The 20,347-nt window shown below is 34.3% G+C and overlaps 3 protein-coding genes across 5 annotated transcripts in view; 1 reads left to right on the forward strand and 2 right to left on the reverse strand.

Annotated features, from left to right (window-relative positions):
- LOC123867557 (vacuolar protein sorting-associated protein 13) overlaps nt 1–6,776 on the reverse strand; it is a 49,120-nt gene extending 42,344 nt beyond the window's left edge. For all 3 annotated transcript variants that reach the window (XM_045909644.1, XM_045909642.1, XM_045909643.1), the window contains exons 1-7: nt 6,391–6,776; nt 6,215–6,301; nt 3,652–3,849; nt 3,335–3,555; nt 2,215–2,353; nt 863–1,061; nt 175–309 (exon numbers count right to left, since the gene is read on the reverse strand). In XM_045909644.1, the coding sequence (XP_045765600.1) occupies nt 175–309; nt 863–1,061; nt 2,215–2,353; nt 3,335–3,555; nt 3,652–3,849; nt 6,215–6,301; nt 6,391–6,490 (1,079 nt within the window). In that variant the 5' untranslated portion in view covers nt 6,491–6,776. The remainder of the gene's footprint in view (nt 1–174; nt 310–862; nt 1,062–2,214; nt 2,354–3,334; nt 3,556–3,651; nt 3,850–6,214; nt 6,302–6,390) is intronic.
- A 933-nt stretch (nt 6,777–7,709) lies between these two features.
- LOC123867559 (CTP synthase) lies at nt 7,710–17,585 on the reverse strand. Its single transcript, XM_045909646.1, has 11 exons — nt 17,257–17,585; nt 17,006–17,176; nt 16,124–16,341; nt 15,603–15,767; nt 15,119–15,240; nt 14,599–14,853; nt 13,577–13,869; nt 13,004–13,232; nt 12,554–12,642; nt 11,977–12,074; nt 7,710–11,908 (listed from the first exon to the last, which is right to left on the reverse strand). Exons 1-10 carry the CDS (start codon nt 17,429–17,431, stop codon nt 11,986–11,988), a joined length of 1,806 nt encoding a protein of 601 aa, XP_045765602.1. The 5' UTR covers nt 17,432–17,585; the 3' UTR covers nt 7,710–11,908; nt 11,977–11,985.
- A 654-nt stretch (nt 17,586–18,239) lies between these two features.
- Nucleotides 18,240–19,976, forward strand: LOC123867565 (U1 small nuclear ribonucleoprotein C). The gene has a single exon (XM_045909656.1). It carries the CDS (start codon nt 18,419–18,421, stop codon nt 18,902–18,904), a length of 486 nt encoding a protein of 161 aa, XP_045765612.1. The 5' UTR covers nt 18,240–18,418; the 3' UTR covers nt 18,905–19,976.
- The last annotated feature ends 371 nt before the right edge of the window (nt 19,977–20,347 follow it).

Here is a 20,347-nt window from a genome sequence, read left to right on the forward strand (position 1 = left end):
TCTGTGATATAGCCTTTTCAAGTATCAAAAACACTCATTTAAAATTTTTATCACTCGAAGGTGTTATCCTATGAAGGATCAACTCAATTTTCACACTTCCGAATGCAGTAAATGGCGAGCAATTGGACTAGGCAATAAGTAAAATTAAGTGAATTATTATGGAAAACTTCATACCTATGAGCCAACATGTGGTTCCAGTCCCAATTTCGTCGCCTTCTTTTAACCTCTTCTTCTAGAATACATTTGAACGCAAAATGCCACCAGGCTTTGTAGTGACCTTTGTATATGTTCAGATTGGGTCTGTATTTTCTGAAAGTTTATATAATTTTATAGTTTTTTTAAACTAGCTAAAACTACAGTAGCTACGGCCTACAAAAAACACGCGTGGGCAGTTACACTTCCCGACAGGAAAGATTGGACATCAAACTTTAGAAAGAGATATCTTCTTTGTAGAGCATCGTCCCTGTCACTCTTACCTATGTGTGCCTACGCATAGTTCTGAGATGCGGCAAGTCATATTTAACAGCGTCAATTATTTCTAATTTTCATAGCATGATGATGATGAGGATAAACAAAGATCGTGATCCTTACTTATCGTTATTTTTTTTTTTAATGTGTAAAAATAGCGAGCGACCGGAAGGTGAGTCCACCTGATATTAAGTGATTACCGCCGCCCATGAACATTTGCAGTAACAGAGGAATCGCCCAATGCGTTGCCGGCCTTGCAGGAATTTGTTGATCCGCCCTTTTAAATAACCCCGCATGGAAATCTAGTAAGAACACCGCCGAAGTGATTTGGTTCCACAGTTTGCATGGGGGTGAAGAAAAAGATCACAGTTTTCACAATGTTATATGAACTAACCTGTATGGTGCGCCTTTACTCATTCTGTCCATAGAATCTGCTAAGAGCATCATATCTTGGTACTGCAATTTTGTAAGACTGACTGCTAGTTGCTCCATATGCAGAGTAAGAATCACCTTTGGTATACTAAACTTTGGAAAGTCGCCTTCGGGTTTGGGATTCAATTTTAATTTGGCTGTTGCATTTATAGGACCCAATGCTGTAACCAATCGTAATAATTGCTGTTTTGTGTTATGAATAAAGCTGGGCAAGCATGTTTTAAACTTAAAGAACAATTGATTTTAAACTTTACTTTAGCATTAGTAGTTACTGAAATAAATAGACGTCACAGACGGACAGACTTAATTAGGTACTTGAAAAGAGAAAGCTATGTATGTGTGGAAAAGCACAGGCACAGATATTAGTTTCTAGAATATGTCCGCAAAATTTCATGGACTTTGGTTGCTTAATATTCAAATGAAATTGGAACTACGATTGTATGGAGTAAGTGACGGAGAGAGCCCTGTTAAAATCTCAAAGAACGGATTTAGATTTTTTTTACTATCGTAATCGTAATCCATTTTGGTGCGGAACCCTAAAACATCACATTGATTTTCTAGAATCTGGGAATGTCGCCTTATCAAATTATACAGCTAACTGCGTTCGTTCTATTTGGAAGAATGCCAGTTTCAGCCAGACTTTTATTTCTGTAACTGTATATGGATGAAGTAAACCATAAAAGATAAAAACAGAAGGTTGATGTAAAATTAGCTTTGTCAATATAAAGAGAAAATAGGGAAACAACTGAATTACACAGTAATAACATCAATATCATCATCATCACGATAAACCATCGGCGGCCCACTACTAAGCACAGGTCTCCTCTCAGAATAAGGTTTAGGCCATAGTCTACAGTGACCAAGTGCAGATTGGCAGACTTTACACACTTTTGAGAACGCTATGGAGAACTCTCATGCAGCTTTCCACACGATGTTTTCCTTCACCGTTAAAGCAAGTGATAATTAATTACATATAAGTGTTAATTAAAATTTATAATGCCCCCGACAAGTGAAGGTTACAGTAACTAGAAAAGAACTGATAACTTTCAAAAGGCTGAACCGATTGTCTCGGATTATAGCTAAGAACACTCTCGATCAAGCCATCTTTCAAACAAAAAAAAACTAAATTAAAATCGGTTCATTAGTTCATGAACTACGATGCCACAGACAGATAAACAGATACACACGTCAAACTTATAACACCCCTCTTTTTGGGTCGGGGGTTAAAACACACATAGCTCCGAACAGTTAGTGGTGCGTGCCCGGGATCGAACCCCCGACCTCCCGACCTCAATAATAATATGCATTAAGTACCATATTTATAAGATGATGGCTTTGAGGATTTTGTAGCAATCTCTCCCTGTAGTCTCTTTTTAATTTGTTCAACATCATTCTTTGAATACAATTCGGTGGCAGGATTCCAATAAATAGCTAAGCCTTCCAAGCTTAAAATCTGTTAATAGAAATAATATAAATAATCACAATCATTCACTGAAATAGGTTCATACATTTGAACACGCAGAGCGCAATATATTTATCCTTAACTGGTTGTGAACTCATGGAGGCCAGATAGCAATAGCAACGAGTAAAAACTTTAGACTGTCTCAAACCTTTTGTAACAGGAAAGGAATACTAAGATGGAAGCTTAGTAATCATAATAATTTGATGACTTCATAATCGCCAATTTTTTAGGCTAATTCGTAACGGTGTCGTTCGAAATGGTTTTTACTTATTAACTTCAAGGGAAGATTCATCATCGTAATCAACTCATCACCGGCCTACTACTGAGCACGGGTTTCCTCTCAGAATGAGAAGGGTTTAGGCCACAGTCCGCCACGCTGTCCAGTGCGCGTTGGATGACTTCATACACCTTTGAAGAACTCCCAAACGGGCAAGTTTCCTCACAATGTTTTCCTTCACCAAGGATGCGTTGCATCAATTCATCGCGTATTTTGTACAATAAACTTAATAACTACAAGTGTAAATTAAAAATTTATAACATCCCCGACAAGTGAAGGTTACAGTTACTAGAAAAGAGCTGATAACTTTCAAACGGCTGAACCGATTAACTATTATAGCTAAGAACACTCTCGATCAAGCCACCTTTCAAACAAAAAAAAAACTAAATTAAAATTGGTTCATTAGTTTAGGAGCTACGATGCCACAGACAGATACACAGATAGACATGTCAAACTTATAACACCCATTTTTTGGGTTGGGGGTTAAAAAGCACATGTGGAGCATTCAGCCTAAATATGTGATTTGTAGATTAACATTAAATGTTTCTCAGGCTGAGATCAAAAAGACATAAGACTGTTAAAACGAGACAGCGTTGTACCGCTGGCTTTAATCTGTGTCGTTTTAACTGAAACTTAAGTCTAAGTAAAAGTAAAGTAGTAAAGTGCACTCTATAGATTTCAACCTAAGAACTCACTTTGAAAATCTTGGTTACAGCTTCTTGTATGACAGTTTGCTTCCAATTTTCGTCTGTTGTGTGGACGGACAGATTGTGTAGGGTTATACCAAACGAGAAAGGCGCTTTAGGATTTGTTATGCTGTCCTCGTATCTTACGTGGATATCGCTTATTTTAAGCTGGACATTCTTAATAATCTGCGTTACTAATTTTTCAACAAACGTCTCATCCAATTTATCATCTGCAATCATAGTCAATGGAAAGCTTGATTAGAAATGATTGAATTAAATAAATTACTGTGGAAAATTGTTATTAAAAGTGAACAAAGTATACCTACCCTTTTCTGCCTCTTTCTTCTTAGCTTCTTCAACTCTAGCGAGCTCTGCTTGTTTAGCTGCCAGCGCCATTTTCTCCTCTTTTTCAGGATCATATTTAACTTCAGCGGTGGGGTTTACAATAAGAAACAACCGTTCTATAGTTGCTTCCACAGATGCACCATATAGATTTTTCCATGGTATTTTTAGTACAAGCTTTCCTGCAGATTAGAAATCTCTCAACTTATCCATACATATCAAGATGAAAGAAAAAAATTACTGACTGACATTACATACAGCTCAAACTTTTGGGTATAGGAAACACGAGATCTAGACTCTAGCTGATATATATTCTGTTTCTGTTAGATTTCCTCAAAAATGTACCTAACATCTTTCAACAATGTAAAATTTATCTCAAACAGCTACTTTTAAATGGATGTGACACATGGACAGATGGACAGACCGACCAGATGAAACTATAAATAAGGGTTCCTTGTTTTGCCAAAAAGCCTAAGTCCATGTGAAGTCGCAATATACCTAATAGCTAGTTTTACTATAAATAAATATAGAATCAGAGTATAATTAACAACAAGGTTTCAGACCATAGCTTTTTATGATTAACTAGCTAGTATAATCTTTTTATCTTTAACAATAATGACTAATTCTAATAATAATATTGATTAGTATTGGCTGCCTTTAATCCTATAATTTTTAAGCATATCTTATCTCTCCACAAAGTAATAAATAATTGTTATCTTTAAAATATTGTTAATATAGATATATATAGGCAAGCACATGTTTATAGAGTGAGCTAAAATCTAAATAAAAAAAATGTTTTACATAAGTACATATTGTTTTATCTTAATAAGTTTAGTAACACTTTAGATAACATGCTGTTATGGAGGTTACATTAAAATAATTAATTATTATTATATTTAGTAGGAACCTGATTTAATTTTAGTTTTGAATATGTTGTATTGAACTAATTAATAACACTTTCATTAGTATATTCATAATTTCATGATTATAATTTTTATAATTTCACAAATAAAATAATTTTGAAATTCATTTTCTACCAAATAAGCCTAAAGACGGAAACAAAATATTATCATACGCGACTGACCGCCGCGGCTTATAGGCATCTGGATACAAAAATGTACACTAAACTGTGCAAACTATTTTCAGAGTCGGTCTACTTGACTGATTTTGAGAAAATATGGTATAGACATAGCTTGCATCTAGAAGACAACATAGGCTAATTTTTAACTAGAAAAATTGAAGAGATCCCATGAGATACTTATAATCAATAAATCTGTACAGGCAAAGTCATAGGCATCATCTAGTAGTTATATAAAAAGGAGAAACTGACTAAAATCAAAATGCAGCTGAATCTGCGTAGTCTAGAAATTTAAGATTTTGCAGGTATGTTTAATGTAATCTCTCAATGAAAAAGGATATTCAAAAAATCCACTTGAGAGAAAATGGAGAAGATCATCTAGTAAAAAGTAAAAACGATAATAGTGCTCATGATACTTAGAGTAGCAAACAACTAAGTAGCAAGTACCTATAAAACTCAAACAAATGTCTCTCTCTAACTACATTATTAATTAAGTAAACTATAAAATTAGTTAATTATCACCTGTATTCCTATCAAGTACAATCTCACAATTGTTATCCTCTAATATTTAATAGAGTGAGTCACTACTACACTCAAACAGGTAGGTAACCATTTGGAGGCATGATGTCACTCTTTGAAGAATCTACTCCATAATAATTAATAAGGTCTAAGTTGCATGCTAACTACCTGTGACCTTGTATTAGTAGGTTACATTCAGTGATTTTATTTTTAGAAGTAGTAAGTATACCTATACAGTATACACTAGTTAGGTATGTTATCAAGAGTGCATTTTGTCAAATAACTAATTTGGTACATAATAAAAGCATTATTTTCTTCCTGCCTAGATTAATTATACTTTTATAGGCAGTAGTAAAATATACCTGAGTAATAGATAATTTTACACTGCTGTAAATTATGAAATTCAGTGCCAACATTTAAATGCATTCCAATAGCCATCTACAGAAAAATTAATCACAAGCTAGAAATGCTGAATTGTGTCTATTTGCTACCGAAGATGCATTGCATCATATTTTCAAAATTAATATTGCTAGTGTGTGTATACTGCAGTAGTCCTATTGTTTTATGTTTAACCACTCCTGCTGGATTATTCTCAAACTTAGTGTTCAACACTTAATGATGGCCAACAAGCTCATTTGACATTGATTGGTTCTGCATTGCTGCTTCACTGATATTAAAATATTTTTTCATATAAAACCTTCAAGGATTTTAAAAATAAATGTCAATTGAACTAGGTGGCTATCACAATGTTCAACATTGAGTTAGCAAGAGTATTAACTCACAATATTTTCCGTCCCCATTAAAACAAGTAATTAACATCACAAATAAGTCAGAGAATCTTAACCACTAAGCTATTATCAAGCCATATAATATCTCTGTTTCAATATCTATACCTATAAAATTTATCTATTTTTTAATGTCAATAGAATATTAATATTTAAATGGTATACCTAAGTGGCCATAAACAGTTTGAACAGGTATGTTGAGTTCCTCCAGGGCATTTTGTTTTAGTATTAGATTTTCAAGTACTACGTCACCTGAAAAAATAAATGTACAGCAAAATATAAATAAAAACAACCGCAATTATAGGGTATGTGTATGACATCACGCCTCATACAAAACTTACCGCCCCAAATCCCGAGTTTTAATTGAGATCTGTTCAAATTTTCGACGTAATTTCCAAGAAACCTGTTCAGTACATCTACAACTATTGATTCGAAAACCATGGTCGAGTTTTGATCTTTGGATCACTTAATTATTATTTCTATTAGGTATTTTTATAAACACATGATAAATTCAAAACAACACAGCTTCATCCAGTCAGTAGTCACTAATTCACAAAAAAGTGATTTATTAATAAAATGTCCCATACAAATGATATTTTTATAACATTACACAGCGTGCATAATAAGTTCATTTGAAAATTTTCAACAGAATTACAATAGTTATTGAATAATTCTTCCAGATAAATTCAAAATTACAAAATTCACGAAATCTCTTCGACAGCGAAAAATGGTAACTATTTATGTCATTGTCAAGAGCATAGAGTGTCAATGAATGTCAAAGTGACGGCGGTTGTCAACAGCTTTGCCAGATGATAGCTCTAGCAAATCCTCTGAAGTACAATAGAAACGGGTAACATTACTATAGCAGCAAGGGTTTTACGATGCCACCAGATGCCACAAAAAGTTTTATGTAGTGGTAGACCGCTTATGTTTTGTGCAAAATAACTATGAAGGTGTGTGTGTGTATCATAGATTTGATAAAGGTGTGTTCGCATTTGTTTAATTACAAAAAAAATCAGTTTATAACACGATCCTCGATTGAGAGCCACTCCGACATGATAATAGGCACAGAGAGTTACTTACCTATGTAATCACTACGATATTAGGTTCTAGGCCCCGGCAGTTTTGTAGATCGGACCATCGGACGAAGGTACCTACCTACACTTCTAATCTTAGCAGCACCGATTGCAACAGAAAGTTTATTGACAAAAAAATCCTATCCTGATTAATGTAATAGGCGCGGCAGGCTCTACCTTAGTGCTTTTGACCAAAGAGTAAATGTATATTATTTTTTGACTTAAGACCCGAGTCTGGAGAGATCTAAGCTTAAGGTTTAGATGCCTTGGAACTGGTCAGAAGCCAGGACTCCTCCAGAAAAAATTGCCAATGCAGGAGATGCAATGATGAGATGGTTATTTCCACCTTGCCCCGAGTGTTTTAAACGTTCAACCGAGTTTCCAGCCCATCTTCGTTTACTATGACTAAGCAGCAAATAAAAAACTTTTTCAAAATATAACATTTTATTATGCCTTAGTAGCTTATTCCACTGATACAAAGAACAACTATTTAATTACAAGAGTCTGATTGTCAACAGACAGTCACCAATGTCTCTTGTATTGGAATGACAATAATATTAGGTTAGGACTCTTGCGATCGTATATTATCTTATACTTACATTAATAATATTGTTCACCAAAACCGTGCGTTATAGTACATTCCCACTCAGGCAAACATCGGTACCTATCATTAGCCGACGAGCGACGTTGGCGAGTGTGAAAACTGTGAATGTTACAATTATTTAATACATTGAGCGGAAACCTTGCGAATACAGCGCGTGGTTGCCCGCTCCAAGTATCGCACGGCCTAACACATTCATACCATTTAAACAAATTCATGAACATTAAGTTAGAACCTCGATAGCTCAACGGTTGAGGAGCGGACTGAAATCCGAAAGGTCAGCGGTTCAAACTCCATCCGTAGAACTATTGTCGTACCCACTCCTGGCACAAGTTTTACGCTTAATTGGAGGGCAAGGGGAGTATTAGTCATGATTAGCATAACTAATATTCTTAAAAAAAAAAGGATATTATACATATTATTATTTAATACCTAATCGTTACGTTCAGGAAGACGTTGCGCGGCACGTGATACGTCGCGTTGTGCGGCACGTCTTGTGGTTACACGGTTCATGGGAGATGGTTGGATGGATACGGTCAAGTTAGCCCTTGACTGCAATTTCACCTGGTGGTAAGTGATTGAGCAGTCTAAGATGGAAGTCTATTGATTTGTTTCAACTCTTGAGTATGTCCCATCCGTTAAATGTTGATATTTGGAACAGCATGCACTCACGCTCGACTTGGAGCGCCAAAAGCGCGCGACGACACTTCTTCGTAAAAGCTCACATATTAGGTACATCAACATCGTTATATTTGGCCGCGTTACGCTACGCCAACGCACCGTGGAACGCTTCCCGTCTGAACGACGCCTTATAAATATTTCACGAACAACATATATTATTATTTAGTTTATATCGTATACTTACTAATTTGGGTTAAAATACATTTACACTACTCTTAAATAATATGTTGGCACTTTAAGAATGTTTTTTTGTGTATTTTTTGTGTATAGAGATTCATCTTCTAAAAGTAACAATAATTCAGGTAAATAATGGGATAGATTTCTGCTACATCAATGTTAACAGTAAGTAAAATAAAATGAAAATATAGATCTTTTAGACTATTTCTAACTATCTAATTTTCAGTCAAAACTATACAACATAATACAGTTATTGAAAAATAAACGTGTACTTATACACAGAATAACAATCAGGCCTCAAGCATCTCAACTTCCAAGGTCTTTGCAGGATGTTTATGTGCTGTTTCTTTAAAAGTACGAAGTTGCAAAAGCTTGTTACGAAATGTGTACATCTAACCTTCTTATACCCGGCTATTGTGTTTTAATTTTAATTTTGCGATAACTTTTCGTTGGAGACTGTTGTGGTGCGTGTGCTTTATATTTGTGTTACCTTTTGCTTATTTTTAATACTGTGTGTCTCCATAAAAATAAAAAATAAATCTAAAACAGGAAACCAATAGAATTTGAAAATTTTGCGTAAAAGCAAATTGCTTTACCAAATTGATTACTTTTTCACCAGCCATTTTTGTGTTATTCCATACGCTCATACCTAGTAAAACAAGCATGAAATATTTACTTTATAATGTATAATGTGGAATGTTTACTGATATATTTATTTTTACTTGTATGATATAAGTGTAACAATTATATTATACGCCTACATTTACGCAAAAGCGCATATTATGCAAGCGGGCTGTACCGTTTGAGAACATGGATAAGTTAGGTATTAATTCATCAAGAACAGCTCAAATGTGCAATGAAACACTTCCTATAGATTGATATTAACAATATAAAATAATGTAAAATAGTTAATTTCAATCATAGCTTATAATTCATATTGTAGGGTAGATTGTATTACATTAATAACTATATTTATCAATTTAAAATATGTATACTTAATAAAAATAAATTTCTCAGAATATGTTGACTATGAAGTTTTGGTTAACTAATTGAAGTTATTATGCTGTATAGCTGATGACTAGGCTATTTCCGATATCGATATTAATATAGGTACATTTCTTATATTTCAACATACATAAACTAATATACAAAGGTGCCTTATTGGTTTTGCACAAATCTCTAAACATAACAAGTGATCGTGTACCTACTAGAGATGTGCTATCCTTTTCTACGGGGATCATTTCGAAAAGGATAGCATTACATTTAGAGTGGTCAATTTAATTAGTAATAATGTTAAAGATATTTGTGTAACCAAATAGGCACCAATATACTACCGAGACATTAAAGTTTTTTTTTTTTATATTTACGCATTTATCACAATCAAATTACTTATTTAAATTATCTTAAAATTCATAAACATGCTGTAATATTTTTACATATTAAATGAACGCGAAACATATGCAAGCGATAATTTATATCTTACGAGTCTAAAAGTAGATTGCATATTTGTTAGATTTTCGACGATCGTTTGTCGCTTGACATGCTGTGTTTTGACCAGTAAGATTCCTGTCAGTTTCTTACAGATTTGCTGGATTTTATCGATCTTTAACATATAATCGATCGATAATAAATATCAACATTGAAATCGAGGATATTTCACAGATATCACTTGTTGATTTGTCGTAAAATTGTTTGTTGCTAACACATTTTATTTCTTTTATTTTTTATTTTAAAGGTTTACTAACGATTTAACATAATATCAACTTAATAACTAGTAACTTTTATTTTAAAGGTTTGCCTACTAACGATTTAACATATCAACTTAATAAGTATAGTAAATACATTGATTTTTCTATCATGCTCAAGTATGTTAAATCATTTAATGCTGATTCCGTAAAAATATGAAGAGGATAATAATTAAAGTACATAAAGATTCAATAAAATGTGTCTGTATGGCTAAATACAGTAATTTACGGAATATTAATGCTAATTCATTTCCTAAACTTTATTTGATTCAAGGTGAAAATTGTCATAAATCCGAGCAAATCTGTAGGCAACTTTCAGCAGATTGTGCATCTAATAGCACCACTGACCAGATGCACCCTAATTCGTCATTGCATTCAATTAGGAGTACAAGTCTATAAGCCATCTCAAAGCTTTCCTTTGGACACAAGAACTTTATCCAAATAAGAATAAGAAATATTGAATATTTTTGAATACATTTGACTATAAAATATTTTAGTTACAATAGGTAATAACATGTTCTTTAAAAAAAATTACAGATTGTAATAAGGCGAATAAAATACTTGTTGTATTATGATTTCGTAAACAGTAATAGCTGAAACTAGAAGATAATTATATTTTTATTATGGAATAAGTAGGTATAACAGATAAAATTCATCTTTGTCCAAAAACAGTGTAAAAAGTTTAAAACTCACATCAGTTTTCTTAAAATTAAAACTCATTTTCTTACTTAAAACTTTCTAAGTATGTGTAGCAAACAAAAATAATAATAATTATTTTTCAACTTGATACCTAAAGATCTAGACACAAAAATAAGAACTAAACAAAATTAGAACACAGAATTAGAATCTCATTAAAATATATCATTGAAAAGTGTAAGGCAGTTTTTTTTTTAATAATATCAGCTTCCAATAAAAACATAACGTATAAGTAAGTACATAGTGTACTAGGTATTTCAATTGAGAAACCATCGGAAAGTTGCTCCGCAACTCGCATAGCTGTCATATTTATATAATAGCAATTACAACCTAGATATAATAAGGTCTCAGAATAAGGTAAAAAATAAGCACAACAATAAAGAAACTAGAATTCAATTACAAGTTTGACATTACATAATGTGACTAATTCTGTTGTACACAATCTCTTATTTAATGTTGGGTTCCTATATTTAATGTCTGTAATCCGTCGATAAGTAACCATTGTTATTTGCCATAAAGATTATACAATTTTTGACAAATAATAACGTTGCTGCAAGTAACGTATCCTTAGATTAGGATAGATTAACTATAGGAACCTGTTTCTCAACGTTAATATAATTAATTGACAGGTCTAAATATAATGCTACCTTTTACGCAGAGAGCATTAAGAAAGGGATAGCAATACACAGAACTGTCATATTAGTTTAGAGATTGTGAAATATGTACGACAACATCAGTCACAATATCAAATGTTATGGCGTTGCTCTTCTTAGTTTTAAAAGTATAGAACTTAAAATTAAGTAAATCATATAAAACTAACTAATTCAACTCATTTTAAACTGGGCAAATAGACGGGTTTAGCTTATCAACTATACATTTATTTCTTAACTCAAAGTCTTTTTTTCTTAACTAGACAGTTAAGAAAAAAGGACTTTGAGTTAAGAACTATGTTACTAATATTTATTGCACACCATTAACTGGTTTTCCATTTTCTAGTACACTCTTTTCATCTATCAGGCTTAATGAAGATATTGATATATCTTCTTCATCTAGAACAGAGAAATGTAGTTTTTATATAATATTTATGGGCACCATTCTTAGTTGAAATAATAGGTAAAACTAGCAAGTAATTTTTGCAGTAACATGTAAGAACTTGGATATTCTATCTATGAACAAACAATGAAAACCTGGCTTTTCTGCCACTTATAGCTTGAGTACCTTAAAGATACCTATTGATGATGCCTATCTGTCTGTCAGCTGGCTTTTCACAGCCCATCTATTCAACCGATTTTGACGAATTTGGTACAGAGATAGCTTGCATTCTGGGGATAGACATAGGCTACTTTTTATCCCGGAAAATCAAAGAGTTCCCATGGGTATTCCAAAAATCCTTAATCCACGCAGGCGAAGTCGCGGGCATCAGCTAGTGATATAATAAACTCAAAGAATGTACGTCAATGACGTACATTCATCATTAACTTAGTGACACAGTTTACTTAATTAAACTAATAAAATTAATAATAATTACCTGAGCTAACATCTGACTGATTTCTAGGGCTGAATCGACATCCTTTAGACAAGTAACTCTTCAACTTGCCAATAGAAGCAAGTATCAACCTGCGAAAAAATTGAGCTTTCTTTAAAAGTAGGAATTCTCTAGATAATTAATCACAAACTATTATTTGATTTCAAAGATTAAACAGCCACAAGTTCTTCCATTAAAAATTAGACAATTTTGAAAATTAAATTCTACTATGAACTAAAGCTGTTCCTCATAAAAATCGGTCTGCGTGATAGTGAGCGGGACAGATACTCGGTATGGAACTGCTCGGAAACGTAGTAGGGGTGAGAGTCCACTACCGCCGCTTTAATGCGAATGCGCGTGGAGTGGCCATAATTTTTTATGTACCTAATTTGTGGCTTGTACCTTACTAGCAAATAATGCTATTAAAAAAGTTTACTACAGCTAAAGCCTTACCCCATAAACACTGGACTGGGTGACAGTGGCCGGGACAGATACTCGGGATGGAACTGCACAGACACATAGTAGGGGTGCGAGTCTACTACCGCCACCTCCATGCGAGTGCGCGTGGAGTCTTTGCCCACGAAGCGCAGGCCGCCGGCTTCCAGACGCTCTATGTACTCCGGGTTCACCTCATAACGGTGCCTGTGGCGCTCTTCTATCACGTCTTTCTTGTACAGTTTTGCTGTTAATTTTTAAATAAATAAGTAAAAGTTTATTCAGCTCAACAAAATCACAAAAAAAAAAGAATAAAAATAAATATACAATTCATACAAAATATCAACTAAACTTAAAACTAGAAAATACTAAGACCAATATTGTGTCTGTGAGCTAAAATATAATACAAATAATATATTAATAATGATTTTACATAATATCATTATTAATTATAAGCCGATCTGCCCGGCTTGCTTGGGAAATTTGATTAATATTCATAATAAATTATACATTACGTTAATTTATCACAATCGGGATTCACTTCAAAGCTGTGGGTGCCTTTCAAGCCAAAAGAAAAGAAGAAGTACTTACATACGATGCTAGGCTCCAAGTAAGTTTTCCTTTTCCCGAGTCTCATAGTACCGCCGAGGTTGCCAGGGTGGTGCTCCGGCATGTCGATGACGAGCTTGTCATCGCAGTCGGGGTTCACCTCAGTGCTATTGGCGCCCTTCAAGCCGAGCACATTTCTAGCGAACTCTACGACGGCCGCCTGCAGGCCGAGGCATATTCCTAGCATAGGCTTCTGAGTTTCCCTGCACCATTGGCACGCTTCGATTTTACCTTCTATTCCTCTTTGACCAAAACCGCCGGGGACTATAATACCACTGGAATAGTTAAGGTGTAAATTAATAATTTAAATGTAATGTATATTTCCTCAGTAAATATAAACAGAACTATTTTGCCATAGGTATATGCTGCTAGAGAATTTCAAGTCCCATAATCATCATGATTTTTGTCAAGACAGACAAACCTGTCAAACTTAGTATTACATGAGTGTTTTAATACCTAATTATGTAGAGTTTCATACACTACTTTCTCAAAACTCATATCTTAAAATCTAAAATCATAATAGTACGAAACGGCCAAAGGACGACGCACGGATTTGCCGCCATCCAGAGCCATAAAAAAAAGTACTATAATGGAAAAAATATATTTTAAAGCAATATTTTTCATTATTTTCCTGAAAAAAAGAGTGCTTTAATGAATTTATTTTACATTAAAGATATATGTGAATAAAGTATGCCAATTTGATTTCATAATCAGAATTTTAAGATATGAGACTAGATAAAACATCTAACTTTCTCATTACCCTATTTAAATAGTTACACATGTTTTATAGTGCAATGAAGTTCAACTTTTTTTTTTTTAATTATATAGACTAGCACTTGGCTGCAATCAGACCTGCTAGCAAGTGATGATGCAGCCTAAGATGGAGCGCGCTTGCCTAGAAGTTGCCTATTCACTCTTGACTTGAAGGTACCCATATTATAGGTGGAAGGGAAAAGTGATGCCGGAAGGGCGTGTGTTAATGTGATTAACTAGTAATTACATACTCGCTTTTGCATAGGTCCTGCCATGCTTTGTGATACGCGACAGGGTCATCAATCTTTGTTTGCTTCTCTAAGTTAACCGCTTCAATGTACGTCAAGACGAGCTTACAGCCAGCCGCGATACAAGCATGTTGCAAAGCCTTGGTAACACTTGCATAGCTGTCTTCTAGTTTTGTATACTTTCCTACAAGGGCAATGTTGACTTCACGTCGAAGATTGTCCACTCGTTTCGCTAGATTACGCCATTTCTGCATGAATCTGCAAGAATATAAATATTAAAATATTAAAACTGATCTCTCATCTATTTCTACTGTTTTTAATTTTTAAGATGGACAGACTTATGAATTGTTACATTTTAAGTAATCCATCATACTATCACACTTCACACTAATATTATATTATAAAGGCGAAAGTTTGTGTGTATGTGTGTGTGTGTGTGTGTATGTACGTTACTCCTTCACGCAAAAACCACTGGACGGATTTGGGTGAAATTTGAAATGGAGATCTTAGAATTACAGCTTACCTTCCTGGGCGTGGCATAGAAATGTTAAGTTGTAGTCTATCATTCAAATATTGGACTACACCCTGGTTCTCCATAAGCAATGGCACATGATACACTGATGTCAAATCATGAACACAGATCACCTGTAAAAGAATAAGTAAGTAGAATCTCACTAATAGACTTCAATAGACTGATACATCCAATAATCCGGCACCTACAAGGACCAACCAACATAGTTGATGACAAATATCACAGAATGAAATAGCTCTTCAGACTGTAGTTTAGTCTAGATATTTAAGTACACTTGATTTTCTCAAATTCTGATCAGGCACCTACAAGGACCAACCAACATAGTTGATGACAAATATCACAGAATGAAATAGCTCTTCAGACTGTAGTTTAGTCTAGATATTTAAGTACACTTGATTTTCTCAAATTCTGATCAGACTAGACCACAAACACTAGCCAATTTTATTCTAAACTAAACACTTAAGCTTACAGTTACCTGTTCTGGGCCTACATGACAGAAGTTGGAGATCTTTTCTTTGACATTGTGGTTTATAGGTTTTTCTGAGCGACACAATATTAAATCTGGTGATAGTCCAAGGCCCCTTAATTCACGCACAGATGATTGTGTTGGTTTTGTTTTCGGCTCTCCTGTTGATTTTGGCTAAAACATTCAAGATCATGCTATATAATAAAATTAAAGTATGTATAATTTATATGAATTTTAAGAATTATTTTTAATTCATTGAATATTGTATCATTAAATTGATCAATCATAAAGTTTAAATTAATTATTTATTAATTTATAAAGGTGTGTTTAGAACAATTAAACCATGCTTATTATAATTGTTGTGTATGTGTTTTTTCTGTATTAATTTTTTTGGTGTACAATAAAAGTATATTCATTCATTCATTTATTCAACAATATTTATATTTTTATTATGATAATTGTATTATTTTAAATGATTCCAACAGTAAATTATTTTTATTCAAACTAATAAAATATCACATTTAACCAACCATTGGTATCAGAGACACATGAGCACAGCAGAAATTTTCCCGTTTCACTCTGAACTGGAACTGTCTAAATGCTTCAACAAAAGACATCCCTTCTATATCACCTATGGTACCTCCCAACTCTACAATGCATACCATGGGAGGCGTGTTCTCTGGTGTGACAGGAATGTGAGCTACTCTCTGCACCCATTCTTGTATGGCATCAGTTATGTGGGGAATAACTGGTGATCAAACAAAGTTAATATTTTATTTTGTTTTTTAGGCAGAGGTTTTTTAAAATAAAACCCATGAAATTGAAATCATGAGAGGAAAAGGTGGCTGACTGATCTATCAACGCACAGCTCAAACTATTGGATGGATCAAGCTAAAATTTGGCATGCAGACAGCTATTATAACATGACACCCACTATGAAAGGATTTTTTGAAAATTCAAGGGGTAAAATAGGGGTTTGAATTTTGTGAAGTCCACATGGGCAAAGTCACAGGCATAAGCTAATACATAATAAAGATAAAATAAAGATTTTTGAACTACAATAATTACTTAAATTATAGAAATACTACTTAAGAGTATAAGGGGGAGTTTTCAGAATCGAGGCAGTTATGAAAATAAAATACACACTTGGCAGGTACTAGTGGTAAGTAATCGTTAGCAAGATGGCAGTCATATACATTTGTACTACATGATTTTTTCTTAATTTCATGCAGCTTTTTAGTCATATTTTGTACACCCAATTATGGACACTGGATTTGAATTAATACTTTCAAATTTTCCCACTTGCAGTTTTGAATGCAGAACAAGCAAGCAGTCTGATATAGACTCACGGCCCTCAGTCATGAGGCAACCATAAGAAAGAAGATTAGTATGGATATTGTTTTTACATATACCTTGTACTGTTTTTCCCAGGTAGTCGCCGCGGCGCTCACGCTCAATCACCTGCTGATATATTTTGCCCGTTGTAATGTTGTTATCTCGATGCAGCGTTATATCCAGGAAGCGCTCATAGTTGCCAAGATCAAGGTCTACTTCACCCCCGTCATCTAGTACATAAACTTCACCTAGAAAATAAAAATAGATGTTGCAGATAAATATAAAGGGATGCATAAAAAGTAGAACAGCTTTCATTCGTATTACCTACCGTGCTCGTATGGAGAGAAAGTTCCTGCGTCGATATTAATGTATGGGTCAATTTTAATCGAAGTCACGTCAATACCACAGCTTTTAAGAATTGTGCCAAAAGAACTTGCGATGACACCTTTTCCTACGCCACTTATAACACCACCAGTTACCAAAATGTATTTCATGTCAGGCATTTTTGTACATACACTTTACTACAATTATTAATTTATTACGAAGAGAAAATATAAGTTCAGGATACTTAACCATAAAATTACACGCGCAAATCACGAATTCGCGACTCGCCGCGCGGTTAAAAAACAAGGGCAACCGGAAAAAAAACCAAGAAGTTTAATTTGACAACTGACATCTGCACTGCAACTGACAGTTGCATCTACGCTGACTGACGATCGATCGTTTTAGTGAATGTGGGTAACATTAGAATATATAATTATACAGGTTAAACCAGGAGCTGAAGTAATGGAGAGTTCACCATAGAATGAGTTCAACTTTCTAGCGAACGTTCCATAAAATGATCATAGATATCTCTAAATGCATAGCTCGCCGCGAAAGGCAGAAAAATACTGCCTGTGCCCTTTGCGTGTTTTCATTGAGCAGTAATATCAATATCCAACCAATCGTAGCCAAGTGTTCAATATACTCTAGAATCGTCCAAAAGTCGTAGCCAGGTCTGTGAAATCGGTATCCAAATACCGATTTTACTGCATATTAAATTTTGCTATTACGTTTACATTCATATTATCTACGTTTTTCGCAATCGACCAACAGGTACTCGTTGACACCCAACATGAGCTCAACCTACAAAATAGCAGAGCCGTAAAACCATACGTAAAACCCATGATAAGGCCCTTCGATAAATAAAATCGAAGTGCAAGCGTTGAAAAAAAAGTGCCAATCTCAATGAATCATAGAGGTATACTTACGTTCATGCAATGAATGAGCGTGCTGTGCGTGAGCTGGAGCATAAGTTATCAAATGTCATTTGTCTTTAACGTCACATCACTAATGTCAAACCAATTCTCGAAGCGTTGCTGTATTTTTGGAGTTTTCTCGATTCCCAAGTGTTTTCCAATTTAATTTCTCCACTGTTACCAACTTGTTGAGAATTCACTGTTTCAGGCTATCTATAAATTATAGTGTAGGAGACGTTATATTCATTCAATATGCCTAAGTATTATTGCGACTACTGTGACACTTATTTAACCCATGACTCTCCTAGCGTCCGAAAAACACATTGCACCGGACGGAAACATAAAGATAACGTGAAGTTTTATTATCAGAAATGGATGGAAGAACAAGCCCAACATCTTATCGATGCTACAACAGCGGCATTTAAAGCTGGAAAAATTGCACAAAATCCGTTCGGAACGAAGGGAGCTGCCATTCCACCACCGTGGGACCCTTCAGTAATGGGAGGTCCCAGACCACCCGTGCAAACGCCTGGCGGACCACCGGGCATGATACCACCTCCGTCAATGGGTCATGGTGGACCTATGGCTCCACCGATGATGATGGGGCCACATGGACCTATGCCTCCTATGATGGGAATGCGACCACCTATGATGGGTCCATTAATGGGACCCATGGGCCCGATGGGACCCATGGGACAGATGAGACCACCTCTGATGAATGGACCTATGAATAAATAGTGAACAAATTAAACTAAGTGATATAAAATAAGGACTGATTTTTAGATTTTAATATACCTAAATAATGTGAACTAAGTAAAAACCAACCATATTTTCATTTTGTTTAATTTCCAAACAAGGTAGATGTGAAATATAAACTAGAAGTTTCAGTTTATATAAGAGTTGAACCTCATTGTTCTCTACTAATGTTTGTTGTTGTTCTCTACTAAACTTTGGTGTCAACAATATTAATGAATCTAGACCAATTTACCATATTTTTGTTTTCAATAGTTGCCAATCTATGGTGAGTTCTATAAAAAAATTATAAATAAATATTTAAAGTAAGTATGATTTAAGTAGAATGTTGATTTCATGAAAGTATAAGATCAGTATGACTAAAAGCTGATGAATGAATATATTTCCCTACATTTATTATAGTTTGTGTCAACAGTCAAAATTAACAGGTTGACTGTAAGAAAATTTAAAAGATGTGTACAACATGTACAATCTAAGAAAAGACTTGTCAGTCGCCACATTTGCTCATGTGTCTACTGTCCTAAAGACCAGTTTCTTCTTCTTCACTTGGCCACCAAGGCTTATTGTAGTGCCAACCCAACACAATAGCACAATGCACTTTGCTAATGTCAAGTAGCTTGAGGGAGGGACATAGGAGATTGGTCTTACCATATAGTAAACTGTACTTTTGTCATGAGAGTTGACACAGAGCGCAAATATGGTGAGTATTTTCTCACAATTGTATGGGTAATATTAGTACTTTGAAACTGGCTTGTCACATTTTATTAAAAATGGTACAAGAAATTATACTTATTTGCTTATACTCACATTAAACAGACTGGTCTTAGTATTATCTTTTTTTTTTTTTTTTTGATGTACTTACCTGCAAAAAGTATAGTGTGACTCAAGATCTGTTGTTTAGTTTAAGATTGCAGATAACCCTACCACCAATATCAGTGCTTGTAGTAAACTAAAACTACTTCATATTAAAAAAAAAAATGGATTTTATTTCAGACAGTAAAATTATAACCCATGTTTTGACCATGTATAATAATAATTAAAGAATATAAAAATTAAATTGTGTTTAATTCAATATCTAAGACGTCGACTGTAAGACGTCACAACATGGAAACCTTTTCTCCTTGTTAGTTCCGACGCCATAAGTATAACCTAGCTACTAGCTATAGCACTTCACGGTGAATTGTGAGGAAACTTGCTTGCAACAAAGTTAGGTATCTATAATGTAATCAAAGGTGTGTGAAGTCTGTCAATCCTCACTTGGTTAGCGTGGTAGGTTATGGCCAAAACCCTTCTCACTTAGAGAGTAGACCCGTTCTCTGTAGTGAGCCGGCGATGAGTTGATCACGATGACTAGCAGGCGAAGGACCTCTATGACACAATGATGAACATTGTAATCTTATAACTTATATAGGTACTTATAGTTTTTTG

This window comes from Maniola jurtina, chromosome 8 (assembly GCF_905333055.1).
Source record: "Maniola jurtina chromosome 8, ilManJurt1.1, whole genome shotgun sequence".
NCBI lineage: Eukaryota > Metazoa > Arthropoda > Insecta > Lepidoptera > Nymphalidae > Maniola > Maniola jurtina.